The sequence below is a fragment of the Colossoma macropomum genome, unplaced genomic scaffold, assembly GCF_904425465.1.
Source record: "Colossoma macropomum unplaced genomic scaffold, Colossoma_macropomum, whole genome shotgun sequence".
NCBI classification, from domain to species: Eukaryota; Metazoa; Chordata; class Actinopteri; order Characiformes; family Serrasalmidae; genus Colossoma; species Colossoma macropomum.
Genome location: NW_023494800.1, coordinates 26,394,633 through 26,408,042, shown reverse-complemented (window position 1 = coordinate 26,408,042; position 13,410 = coordinate 26,394,633). Strand labels below are relative to the sequence as shown.

At 39.9% G+C, this 13,410-nt stretch overlaps 1 protein-coding gene across 6 annotated transcripts in view; it reads left to right on the top strand.

Moving 5' to 3' along the window:
* Positions 1-13,410, top strand: part of LOC118820212 (glucocorticoid receptor-like) — a 56,140-nt gene that overhangs the window by 31,680 nt on the left and 11,050 nt on the right. For 3 of the 6 annotated variants that reach the window (XM_036588408.1, XM_036588406.1, XM_036588405.1), the window contains 4 exons: positions 2,821-3,008; positions 5,300-5,326; positions 10,491-10,607; positions 12,418-12,696. In XM_036588408.1, coding sequence (XP_036444301.1) covers positions 2,821-3,008; positions 5,300-5,326; positions 10,491-10,607; positions 12,418-12,696 — 611 coding nt within the window. The remainder of the gene's footprint in view (positions 1-2,820; positions 3,009-5,299; positions 5,327-10,490; positions 10,608-12,417; positions 12,697-13,410) is intronic. The other 3 variants (XM_036588409.1, XM_036588410.1, XM_036588411.1) reach the window with 3 other exon arrangements.

Genomic DNA, 13,410 nt, shown 5'->3' with positions numbered 1-13,410 from the left:
GTCTCTCCTGTGTTATTAATGCACCCCTGGCAGTGCTACAGTCAAAATGCCTGGTTATGCATATACAAAATACAAAATGCCTGTTGTCAGGTCCATTTTTTGCTGCTTGCCACAAGTTACATGCTACTAGAACTATTTATTAAATACCTCCACAGTATTTGTTTACTGGTGTTAAAAAGCATTGCAGAAACACTTTGCCACGACTGTTGCGTCTGATGTAAAACAAGCTTACATTGTCTTAATTTGTGCTTTTATATTTTGTGTTGTTATACCAGTGATCTCCAACTCTGGTCTTGGAGAGCTACCTTCCTGCAGAGTTTAGTTCCAACCTGTATCCAGTAGCTGCACAGCCAATCAGGAAAGAGATTGATTAGCCGCAGCAGGTGTGGCAACTTGTGGTTGAACTAGGCTCTATAGGAATGTAGCCGTCCAGGATCGGAGACCCTTGAGTTATACACTGCATGTCCTAGGCTAGCAAAAGTTGAACTAAGGTAGCTTAATACAGAGATATGGGCCTATTCACTACCCTCCTCCACCCCCAACCCCCAGCGCGTTGGGCACTAGTATCTCGTATCATGGTAGTAAGGCACCCAAACACTGGGGTGTTGAAAATTTGCCACCACAACAGTCCCACGAGTGTATTAACTCCACCTCCATTCATGCTTTCATTCTAGATCCACAGTGATGCTCTATTGCTGAAGTAAGGCATATTAAAGAATTCATGGCCTTGCTCGAAGGATCTATTGCTCTGCTGCAATACATGAGTGCAGAGCTAGCGCAAACATGCAGTTGCACAGCTCACAGGGAGTTGAATGGGAAAACGTTGGCGCGGTGTATTGATTTGCAGCTGGCCGTGAGCAAGTGGAGTCAGAATATGTGGTTATGTAATTGTTTGAGGCTGTAAACTGCTCACTGTCCAATACAGTAGAAGTCCTTAGATAAACATTTACTTTTGGCCTAAACAGCATAAGTTAACTTGACTTCTTCATTGTGTCACTTTGCTTTCCTTCAGTGATACGAGAGCAATTCCGATTGAAAGCAGCTGCATTTTGTTTTAAAGTTTACTTAAGAAATGCAGTGCTTAATGTCATAACCTAATATTATATGACATTTCCCTTGAAAGGCACACTGTACATAAATTAGCAGCAATCTAAACTATTTGTCAGTCTCTTTCTACTTCCATGCTCACCGTAGTATAAGTACAAAAATGTATTTGTGGCATTGAAAGACATCTGAAAGTCAGAGAGGGAGGAGAGGAAAGCGAAATGATTTGCAATGCTGTGAGGTTGGACCAAATTCCAGGCGTAGTTACAAAAGCAAACCAGTTTGGTTGCCTGCCAGCATCGAGCCTGCCGTCCCCCTTCATAAATAGTGTCATCTTTCCTCTGACCATTCCAGACTGCCTGTGACCTGAATTTAGGTCAGACTTGTTCAACCCACCTCGTCACTTGTGTCGAACAAGAACATTCTATATGAACAAGAGCCAAAATGGAGTTTTAGTGTTAGAATATCCTCAACCTGAAACTGTTATACCCTTTTGTTGTGATATTCTTGTCAGTCAGAGTGAGGATTACTGCTGTGATGTGGTGAAAGTCTTTATCTTTCTCTGCCCTAAATATCTTGTCAGCTGGCTGATAGATGGCTTAATGTGTGCCTTCAGATGGAGCTAAATATGGGTGTCAATGTAAGGCATTTAGGGTCAACGATGCCGCAAGCTTGACAGTACACATGACAGTGTGTCTGGGACTGTACTTGTCACGAAGCAACATCAAAGTGGTTGTCTGGGACAGATTGAATTACATATTGAGTGCAAAATGGGCTGCGTAGCTGTTGATCATGCTATGCATTAAGTAGCTTTGTTACATCATGCTGACAATAGTAGTAGTAAGCTATCTAAAGTTTAGGCGGGCAACTTTTTTGCGTCAAATAATTCTGGACCAATTGAAAATATGCCAATGTATTATGTAGTTTTTGACCTTGGCTTACCCATGGAGCCTCACAAAAGCTATAGGAGAGCAGTAGGCCTGTTTTAACCAATAATATCTGTCTGCAGAGCCGCAGAGCCACAGTTTCACACCAGCAGTTCCACTCCAGCAGGTTCAGGCCAGTGGCATTCAGCGCATGCATCAACACTTGTTTTGGTTCTTCTTAGTGAGTGATAAAGTGATATTTGTGATAAATTTGCGTTGGGCTAACATTATATTTTAAGCTTTAGACTAAAACAAATGAGATTCACAGGGTAAATATTACACAAATTACAGCTTATGTAGCCTGAGTAAGCTAATATAGGGGCTTTATGTGTACACGTACATTACATGTGCAGGAATAAAACTTTTTTTACCTCAAGCAGGCTTAAACTGAGCGTAGTATTAAGCTTTAGGCTGCAAACATTAGTTTCCCTGCTGAAAAAAACATAGAAACCATGAAGTGTTTGGTTTCTGATGGTTTTGTAATGTGTTTTGGCCAGTGGCCAATGGTTGATTCATATATTAGCAACAATATCCTTTCATGAATGCTATTATGCATGGCAACACATACAAACAGCACAAACAGTCACTGTTTACATCAGAGACGTTCAACTGGCCACTGGATGAAACATAAATGGGACGCTCGTAATGTTCAACTTATCAGCCCACAGTTCTTATGTAAGTGTAACCCTTCTTTAAATGATAGTTATCAAGTGAATCATTTGGTTATTGTTTGAAAAGTGCTTTCAAATGTGCTTTCAATTGACAGAAGTTCTAATACTCAGTACATAGGTGGAGTTTTAAAAACAGATGAGCTTTGGTCCAGTTTGATCTTGAAATTCATGTTGTTCAGGTGTTTTTGTTTGCATTGCAGCTCTGATCAAAGGTCGGACGCCAGCAGTTCTAGCTCCTCTGGCCCGGCCCGACCTGGCGGCCCAACCCACAAGATCTGTCTGGTGTGTTCAGATGAGGCATCAGGATGCCATTATGGGGTCCTTACCTGCGGCAGCTGCAAGGTCTTCTTCAAAAGAGCTGTGGAGGGTGAGCATGCAGGAATCCCACATAAAACCCACACTGTGTGAAAACTCCTCCTCTGACTAAAGGCTTAAACTCACTGAATTCTGGGGTATGAGGCGTGCAGCCAGTTATATTATATTATATTAAATGAGTCTCATTTTTATTTTCTATTTAATTATTATGTTTAAGAATAGTATGAACACAAAAGGAGATTCAAGCAAAGCAGTTTTTTTGTTTTTACACTTAATCAAGGGGTCTGTTTACTGTTAGTCTGCATTACACAGTCAGATGCTCCTATTAAAGTTTAACAAAAGGATGATTAAATCAGCAATCATAATGAAAAGGATATTAACTCAAATGAATTTGAAGAAAGATATACATGCTACACTGAGTTTGTAGGGTGTTTTTCCTATGAATGCCAATATTTTTGAAAATGTAGGTTATTTTTTGATCTTTAGGAAATGAATTGAAGTGCATTTTTTAGGCTAAGCCGCTCAATCCCCTCCACCTACTTGCATGCAGTGAGTTTTGGCCACGGGTCAAGCAAGGCATCAGCTTGTGCATGACGTTTTCTCGCTTCTCATCTTTCGACAAAATAAAACCAGTTCAAAGCTGTGGTTTCTGCTTTGTAGAGGTATGGAATGGGTCTTCAGAGGACAGTGGTAAAGACACTCCCCCTCCTTTTTTATTTCCTCAAATAACTTTTTTTCCTGGACCTTTTCTCCTCTCTGCTTTTGTGAGATATCTCTGAAAAAAAAAATCAAAATGATCCATTGCAGTTGTGCTTTAGAGCTTCTTCCCCATCAGTCACTTTCTCCCTCACCTGGCAGTATTTACAGATAGATGGCCCTGTTTGTTTTGGCCGCTTGCCCAATAAAGAGCAGCCATTGCTTTCTGTCAGAGTGCAGCTCCCTGCGAGGAAGTTAACCTTGAGATGAAGGATTTCTAAGCCGCTGGACTGTTGAGTGCAGCTTGGCACAGCGGCAACCACTCATAAGCTCCAGGGATTGAAGAGGTGCCGCTCTGGCACTGAGATTCGTCGTAAGATTTGTACTGAAGCTGAATGGGAGCTGGATTATATCAGTCTGCTTCTGAGAAACTTTGGTTTAAGTGGGATACTGTGATCTAAGCTGGCTTTGCCTTACCGATTGCTTGGCTTAATTTCATGTCAATTCAGTGAGTTAAAGAAATACCTCAGCATTTTTCAGCCTAATCTTATCCTGCTATCCTTAGCTTAGTGTCAGTTCACATGGACAACGACACCTTTCCATAATCATTTAGGTGAAACAGTTTTGTAGAATACTTTCATGAGCTCTACCATCCGTGGTGTTTTATAAATTAACCTGCTGAGTTGCTAAGGTGTTTAGAAGTTCTCTTGTGTCTGTCACATCCTTAGACCTACATTGTTAGAGTTTAAATATTCATTCACATATTTCGGCAACTTGGGTTTTTAGCACATTGAAATGAAAAATAAGTTTCAAGTTATGAAACGTTAACAACATCTAGTTAAAAAGGGCCATTGCTGTGCACATCTGTGATGAATGTTTTTTTTTTTCCCACCATTGTTACCCCCAGTTTAGTTATGGCCAATTCCCACTCGCTAGTTACGTTTCCCCCTATCACATGATTCTACCAAGCTAGATATGAATGTGAAACCAGCCAGTGCATCTTTTCGACATCATCAAACAGCCCAACACACTTGGAGGAGAATGTTAACTGCCAACACGGGCACCCGCATTAGCTAGCACCTGGAATGACAGGGGGTGAGGGAGGGCCATCCTGCCCACCCAGAGCAAGGCCAGTTGTGCTCTCTTAGACTAATGGCCAGGAATCGACCTCACAAACTTTTGATAACAGGGGCCAATACTTAGATGGTTGTGCCGCGTGGGAGAGCCCAGTCTTGTTTTTTTTTTTGTGAACGTAACCCCAGACGTACCTGTTACCTCATCTGGTGTTATTTTGTCAATGATGATATGTGCAGAACTGGTAAACATGCAGGCAGGCCTGAATTTGCATTGCTGAAATGTAAATGAAAGGCTGTCACAAATCAGAGATTGAGCGACCAGTTTATCAAGTAAAAACACAGTGTTGAAGACAAAAATAACAGATATGAATGAAAGAAGTACATGTAAACACAACTGTTGTAACAAATTCATAATGAGGTATGTAGCGCGGAATTTAACCGCCGCTTCTAGCTCTCTGCAGGTTGTTGTTGATGTGTGCTACATGCCTCAAGCTGTGTTGCACTGAGACGTTTATATCTGTTATTTTTGTTTCTCTCTCCCATTTCTACGGTTGTTCTGGCAATGGTGAAGGATGGAGAGCACGACAAAACACAGATGGTAAATAAACTTACCTTTAATAATGTTTCTGCTTCCGGTTATGCCCTGCCCTCAATCATCCCCTTTTGAAATCACCTCAAATTGTATATCTACTGTTCTGCTTCAGTATGCATGTATTTTAGGGTTTGTTTTATTAATGATTCACGCAGTACTTTTGTATTGAGCAGAGGAGTTATCCTCCATTACTGTATCACTGTAATGAATCAGTGAATCAATAGAAGGAAGTGGGTGTAAACATCAAGGGGCTTATTAACACTACTAATGGTCACTTGCAAGCTTGCGTTTATGAGAAACTCTGAACTCACCAATCTCCAACGGTATCTGAGGCTGTTTGCCTACCCGTGCAACTGTTGCGGCTTGTAAGTTTGAAAACGGTCTGGTGGTTAAAACGTTTTTCAGTTGGGCAGGGGTGAGTCAAGCCTGACAGAACAGGTTTAAGCAAGGCAATAGTAATTTGCACCTGGAGGTGAAGGGGTGGGGTGAAGCCGAGCAAGGTAAGGCTGAACTGTCTTGTCTTTCTTTTGACCTACTCAGTTTGGTTTAATTGCTCTAGTTTTGCTTCATGTGGATGTTCTAGAAAAACTACGTGTGTCTCTATGACTCTGAGACTGAATATGATAATTATGAATTGCAAACAGACCTGACATCAAACTTATGCTCTTTAATTGCACAAGAAAGTAGAACTGCTTTAGAAAGTCATGATTAGTTTTACTCAAATCTAATTTACCCAGTTCTCCACTTAGCCCAAATAGCCATGTGCCAGTATTTGATAATATTGTAATATACCACAACTTTAAACATGCACTGTATTATATCATGGACACGTTAAAATGTTGTATTTTAGTCAGTTAAGTTGGAGTTTCACCAGAAATGTTTAGATACTCAGATCATCTCTTCGTTTGAGTTTTGGATTTTCAACTCAAGTCTTAGCTGCAGATAGTCCTGTTAATCATACACACAGTGAGCATCACTACGTGGAGGTTTTTTATTTATATTTTTAAAATTGTCTTATTTTACATCTTGTACATGTATAATGACCAAAACAGTACTGATATTTAAAAAAAAATTACACCGTAAATCGTAATAAATATGAAATTGAATACAGTCAAACATGGTCAATCCAAACATGTTTGAAGTTTGCGTTTTTAGTTCTGCACTTTAACTAAGAAGCTAATGAAGCAAGTAGGGCTGTATGATATTACCTAAAGCATGATATTCGATAAAGCTGTTGGATATCACAATAACGATATGGGAAGCGATGAATTATTATTAAAATAATGTGCCTTTGACTGGATGAAAAAATACAAAATTACCAAAGCACCATTCACTAATGTGCAAAATAAAAAAAAGAAAAGAAACAGCTACTTACATCAGAACTGCAAGCACATTTTTGTGCATTAAAAGATTAAGAAACAGTCAGCATTACAGCATAACAGCTGTAAAGGCTACAATAACATATAATACATATTTAATTTTTAGAGGCACACAAGAATGAATAAATATTTTTGTTTATGTAATTATTTATTTTTGTTTAGTTATCACATAGGTTTGTTGTGACAATAGCTACTACTGCCTTGCACAACTGAACATAGTCGTGGGTATGAGATCAATCCTAATATTTGATGTGTTTTTACAGGCTTGTAGTTCAGGATGGAGTCATTTTTGAGGTGTGCCCTTGTGTTTTGTAATTGGCTATTTAGCCTAATGGTTAAGTTACTCTTCCCACATGTGGGAAAGCAGGATTTAATCCCAGCATGGGGAACCACCTTCTAACAGTTTGTGCCTACAATGTAATGACGTCTCTGTCGTTGTATGTATGAGGTAATTTGAGCAATCTGTTTTTTCCTATTTTTCATTACTCCCATTTCTTCAGTCTTTACTTTCTGTATAGGTTTGTCTACATTATAAATGAGAGTCACCCTCAATGGGCAAAAGGTTGATTGATTGAGCTAGCGATAACAATAAAAACACATTTTTTTACTAGCAAGTAATAAAAGCTTGCACTCCACAATTTAGCATTTAGCAAAATGCATGTAAATCTAATCTAAACTTAGTGATTTGTGAGGCTGTAAGCTTTCATTACTTGTTAGCTACAAATCTGTGTAGCTTCAGTGGCAAACTAAAGAAGCAAATGTCAGGCACCATGTCTTGTCTGATCAAGTACATGTGGAGTAAAAGGCAAATTGTGTAAAATTGTGTTTTTGAGCAGAAAAAAACTTTTTTATAGTGCATACTGACTATAATATGGAGCCCCTAAGGGGCCATGGTTAAAAAAAAAACAAGTTAATGACATTGCATTCCCTTGCAAATGTTTTGCGTTCCCTCCCAAATGTTTTTTGTTCTCTCGCAAATGTTTTGCATTACAATGCAACGGTTTGCATTCACTTGGAAAAGCTGTGCTTTGTTTAAGCTCAGACATGAAGCAGCTCATTGAATTTTATGTTGATCTTGGATTGAAATATAAAGACGTGTCGCTTCTCAAAATCAAACATGATTATGCTGTTAGTGAGCGCAAACTGAAACTGAGATCGAGTGTCCTCATACAGTAAAAGCTACATTTACAGAGATTGCAGAGAACAATTGCCGAATAAACTCAGCACAGACTGGCAAAACTGGGGAAACAGTTTTTAACGTTCAATATGCTAAAAACAAAGCTCTAATGTCGTTGGGCACCTCTGGTCCTACTTTTGACTTGTTGTCTGATGAGCATATATTTTGCGAGGGAACGCATTTTATTTGCAAGGGAACGCAAAACATTTGCGATGGAACGCAAAACATTTGCAAGGGAATGCAATGTCATTAACTTTTTTTTTTTAACCACAGCCCCTTATGGGCTCCGTACTAAAATAGTTCAACTTCAGGTGGCAAGTAAAGGTGAAGTGAACATCCCAGACCCTCATGGAGCAAAAGAAGTCACTCACAACGTAATTTCCAAGCTTAGTGAGGGAGTGTTGTAATGCTCCGGAAGGCATAAGCCAGCTACAGATTGTGCATGTGTTCCATTTGGACTGTGTATTCCCCTCACCAAATGGGAGAAACCTTCACAAGCTACGTAAAGCAGTGAAGACTGTCAGTGTTCAGCTGTTGTGGCTCATCATTTTTATTGGCTTCGCACACGCATTTGAATTCAGCCCAGTGCATGTTTTCATTTGGATTATGCTTTGAAGATTCATAGCTCTGGTGACTTTACAGGTTAAAAAAAACTGCTGGAAAATACTTTGCTATGTTTTGGATCTGATTTTTTGGTTCACAATGGTCTGTTACCCAGAAGAGCCTCTCTCTACCTCTACCACCTCTGTATTTTAACTGCTTTAACACAGTCACAGATTTTTTTTTAAGTTTTTCCAATTTTATTCCCAATTTAAGGATATCTAATTCCACCCACTAGTTATGACTCCCCCAATCACACCACCTGCGCTGAGAGGGTGAAGGCTAACACAAGCTTCCTCTGAGTTCCACCACATCTTTTCAAACTGATGCTAAAGCAACATCACTGGATGTTGCTGAATGTGCTCGGAGGAAAGCACCAACTGCCAGTTCTGTTACGTCAGCTAACAGATGCTAGGCTGGCTAGCATCGTGCTGAGTGATGGAGGTGAGGGAGGGCCTTCCTACCCATCCAGAGAGAGCGAGGACTCCCAGCCATGGATGGCTGTAGCTTCACCAGGGATCAAACTCATAAACTCCTGATGATAGGGCCAACACTTAAACAGATGTGCCACTCAGGAGCTGCAGTCACAGCTTTAACTTTCTACCAAAGCCTGTGTGAGCTAAGGTGTGTTAGAGCAGGGAAAACAGAACTATACAGCACTCTAGTTGTACAAGACTGAAGTTTGTAGTATTTTATACACTCATAGCCCCAGCTTAACTAAGTAGTAGGTTGTTCTAATAGACTTTTTTCTTACTTTGCATGAATTACTGAATAGATATGTGATTATATAAACTGTATATTACATATCTCAGGTTAAATATACACCAGAGTGCCCATTGGTTGGTAGATACTGGTATTTGACCAATAAAATCTCCACAAGACTGGCGAATTTTGATGTCATCGGACACAACATGCTGTGGAAATGCACTTAGCCAAATTCCATACAAAAAAATATGTAGGCAGAATCTTGTGGCGATGCGTTCACCTGCTGTTCTGTACAGAGAGAAATGACTGACAGAGGATGCAGCTGCAGTCAAGTTTAATTTCAATTACTTAGCCTACTCTGATGACCTGCTGTAAAGCTTCTGTTTTTTTAACATTGTCTCTTTTTTGTTTACTGCTAACACTACATTTTCACAACTTGTTCTATCTAAAATGCATATCTTTTGTTGTGAGTACAGAAGTTGTCATTGAAAAGAAGTTTAAACATAGCTAACAGCTAGTCTAGGCAAGTAAAAGTCACGGCAAGTCAGCTCATATTCCCATCAAACAGTTTATAGGGATGGTCTAATGTTGTCAGCATAAATTTGATCTAATCATGTATGAATGAAAATGCATGTTTATACTGATTGTGTGGTCCTTAAGACCACAGACTTGGAGATGGGTAGGGCTCAGAGGGGAGGTGGACTGAAAGATTAGATTTACAGCCAGATGCTGTTGGTCAGTAAAGACATTTGCTTGTTATTACTTGCAATAAAACAGAAATGTAGACAAAAACCCAACCACATTTCAAACTTTATTTTTTTCTACAATTGACTTTAAGCTGACAACAACCATGAAACAGAGAGGAAAACTGATGTTTACATCAGTTTTACTCATTTGGGGTTTTACTCATTTGTCCAGCAGACCGAATCATTTCCGGACACCGTGGCCGACTCTAAAATTTCCTAGCGGTTACTCTGATCCCAAGATCATACATTTGCAACCTCAGAGTTTTACAAATTATGGGTTTTACTCTTAAATATTTGTCAGTGATTTGATTGTGACCTCACCACTGTCTTCCTTAGTATGTATTTCTCTGTTATTTATCTTCTTCTCCACTATGTGTATGAATGCTATGGGGAGTAATCTGAGGGTGAAACATAATGATTGAGATGTCATTGGGCTGGCAGCTGCGACACCAGTGTCAAGCTGGGTTCAATTCAAGGGGTGTTTACTGTGTGTGCCCAGTGCTTGCCTCTAATCCTCTTACAGTCACGTCAGTCTCCCAGTAATTATCCCCTTTTTCTCTCAGGCCAGCACAACTATCTCTGTGCGGGGAGGAACGACTGCATCATCGACAAAATCCGCAGGAAGAACTGCCCAGCCTGCCGCTTCCGCAAGTGTCTCCAAGCTGGCATGAACCTGGAAGGTAACTGATGCTGAGTGATTTCCAATATACATCAGTCAGCCACACAATGGTCCACTGTCTAGAAGACATACCCTGCACCCTCACTTACTACATTCAATCTTTGTCAAATTCAGTCCTGGCCCTAGTGCCTACCTGCTTCTTTCAACCATATAGATGTTTGAGTCCAGGGTCATAGTAGTGCTCCTTCTCCTCTCCAGTGGCTTCTCTAGGAGGTGTCCTTGAGCAGGTGATGGAAGTTTTTTGAACCAGTGCAGTGCTGCTTTTAAGAAAATGGCAGCATACCATAAAATAATAGCCTTTCCAGCCCCTTTGATTCACTTTATGGAGTCTGAATGGCCTCATCCACTCACGTGCAAGGGTATAAAATTGTGTATTATCTATTTGTTTGAAGCATGGGGTGGGGGAGGCGAGTAAAATTATGTCTATGTAGCGGCAAGTCCACTAAATACGGGGTTCAATCACTGAGGCTCTTAGTTGCCATAGAAACATTTATGGTGGAAAATTAAAAAAGTGGGACTAAATGAGAATGAATTTGTTGGTAACCTCACAAGCCATGCATACGCTGGAGACTGAACAGGAGTTATAAGCAAAATATACAACCATATTTTTCTATTACAATGTTAAACTATGCATTCTGTGAAGAGGCTAAATGTGTTCAAGCAGGGTTTGGTACATACATACATACATACATTCGTACAAATGTACGTACATACATACATTCATATGCCTATATAAAACACATTACCATATTTGTAACATGGAAATGCAGATGTATCTCTTTTCGACAAACCTGAAGAAGTAATAGAAATAAATTGTGAGGCAGGATTTAACATTTATTTTGTGATTGTACTGGCATAGGGAATTTGAACATTTTCCATGTGGAAAATTCTGTCCAAAAAAAAAAGCTCATGAGAGGAAGGATGGTTAGTAGTCCAATGGAGGGAAAAAAATATGTGTAAAAGAAGGTTGTTTTTTCCGTCAGGGTTAATAAATGTGTGGTCACCAATTTTGCTCCTAGACCTCTGCCATCCTGCAAGCTCTAACTTGATCCACCAAAACTAATCTATCTAATTATTATCTTCAGACATCCTTAATTGGCTAGATGAGTTAGATTTGTGGTAGATTTGGGTTAGATGTGAAACCTGCAAGAAGACAGACTTCTAGGATGAGGGCTGGTAACCACTAATCTACAGAATTGTGCTGTGCAGCCTGAGAACTGAAGTAGCTAGAACAGTTTTTACAGATCTTACAAGTCTAGTACAGAGAAGATAAAAGATTTGAAAAAGAAGTGGTCTTTGAGTACAAAAAAAATCCGGCTTAACTCACTCTGACATATCCAGAAGCTCAGAGATGGGCCTCATTCACCCACAATTCTCAAGAAGAAATTTCTTTTTAAAACCAGCTTATGTTTTTTTGTACAAAAATTCTTACATTGAGTAGTGTTTTCTTATTTGGGATTTGTTCTTAGGCAAGAACAGAATCTACACACACTCAGGAGCACAAAGGCTGCGGTTTAAAAACTCATGCATCTGACATAGACTTTTTTTAGGGCCTTTCTCTAGAACAAATTCAAAAAAAAACTGAGGAAGATATTTGGTTAAATGAGGCCCAGTGTTTGCTTGTACGTGCTTTTCAACTGGAAAATAGTTGAGAAATATTTGAGAAAAACAGGTTATTGAAAAGTTCAGCAAGGAAATCTTTCCTTCTGCTGTACCTTTTGCCTAACATGTTTGCAGCTCATAAAGATCACAACTCTTCTTCATATAAGCATAGGATCGTCTATGATTTGCTCTTTCTTCCTGTATTCCAGCACGCAAAAACAAAAAGCTGATCCGGCTAAAGGGCCAGCAGGCTGTGGCTGACACAGCTCACCCCATGCCCAATGAACGAGCATGTTCACTGGTGCCCAAGTCCATGCCTCAGCTGGTGCCCACCATGCTGTCCCTGCTCAAGGCCATCGAGCCTGAGATTGTGTACGCCGGCTATGACAGCACCATCCCAGACACATCCACCCGCCTCATGACCACCCTCAACCGGCTGGGTGGTCGCCAGGTCATCTCTGCCGTCAAGTGGGCCAAGGCCTTACCTGGTAAGAGAGATTGTTTTGCTGTTATTCTAGAAGTAACTTTCACACAATTCTGATTTAAGTCTAATTTAAACAATGAACAAAACTAGCTGATTTACACTACTCAAAATTAATAAAATTACATAAAATTCTGATTCAGGATTGCTGGTATAACTGTTTGTAGTTATGCAATGTTCCTTTGTCCATTTTTATAGATAGCAGTGTGTCACAGAGTATCAGAAACCACATGAGAAAGTCTATTTGAGATTATGTAATAACTTCACACGGGTTAAGGCAAGTGTGTGATAATTTAACATCTCAGTTTGCACAGTGCTAATTAGAGGGTATACACTTTCATTACTTGTTAGCTAGATTAGCTTCGTAGCTTCAGTGTAAAACTAAAGATGCAAATTTTGGTTGATCAACTGTATTCAGGGTAAGGTGAAAATTATACAATTCTTTTTTGCTGGACTAACTTTGTTAAAGGGCCATTTCAGGTTAAGAATATGGTTAAAGATACTAGCAGTTAGCATTTAGCTGTTGATACCTATGATTGCTATATCAGCTAAATTGCAAGTTGTAGATTGCTGAAGAAGGTTGACCACTAGCAGCAGCAGCTTCAGCGTGCCAGGCGCTACAGCCACAGTGGCGTAAGGAAGCGTGCACATGATTTGTTAATCGTTGGAAGTATTTGCTCTGTCCCACTGCTTCTCCTGAGTCGAATGGGCAGGCCTGAGA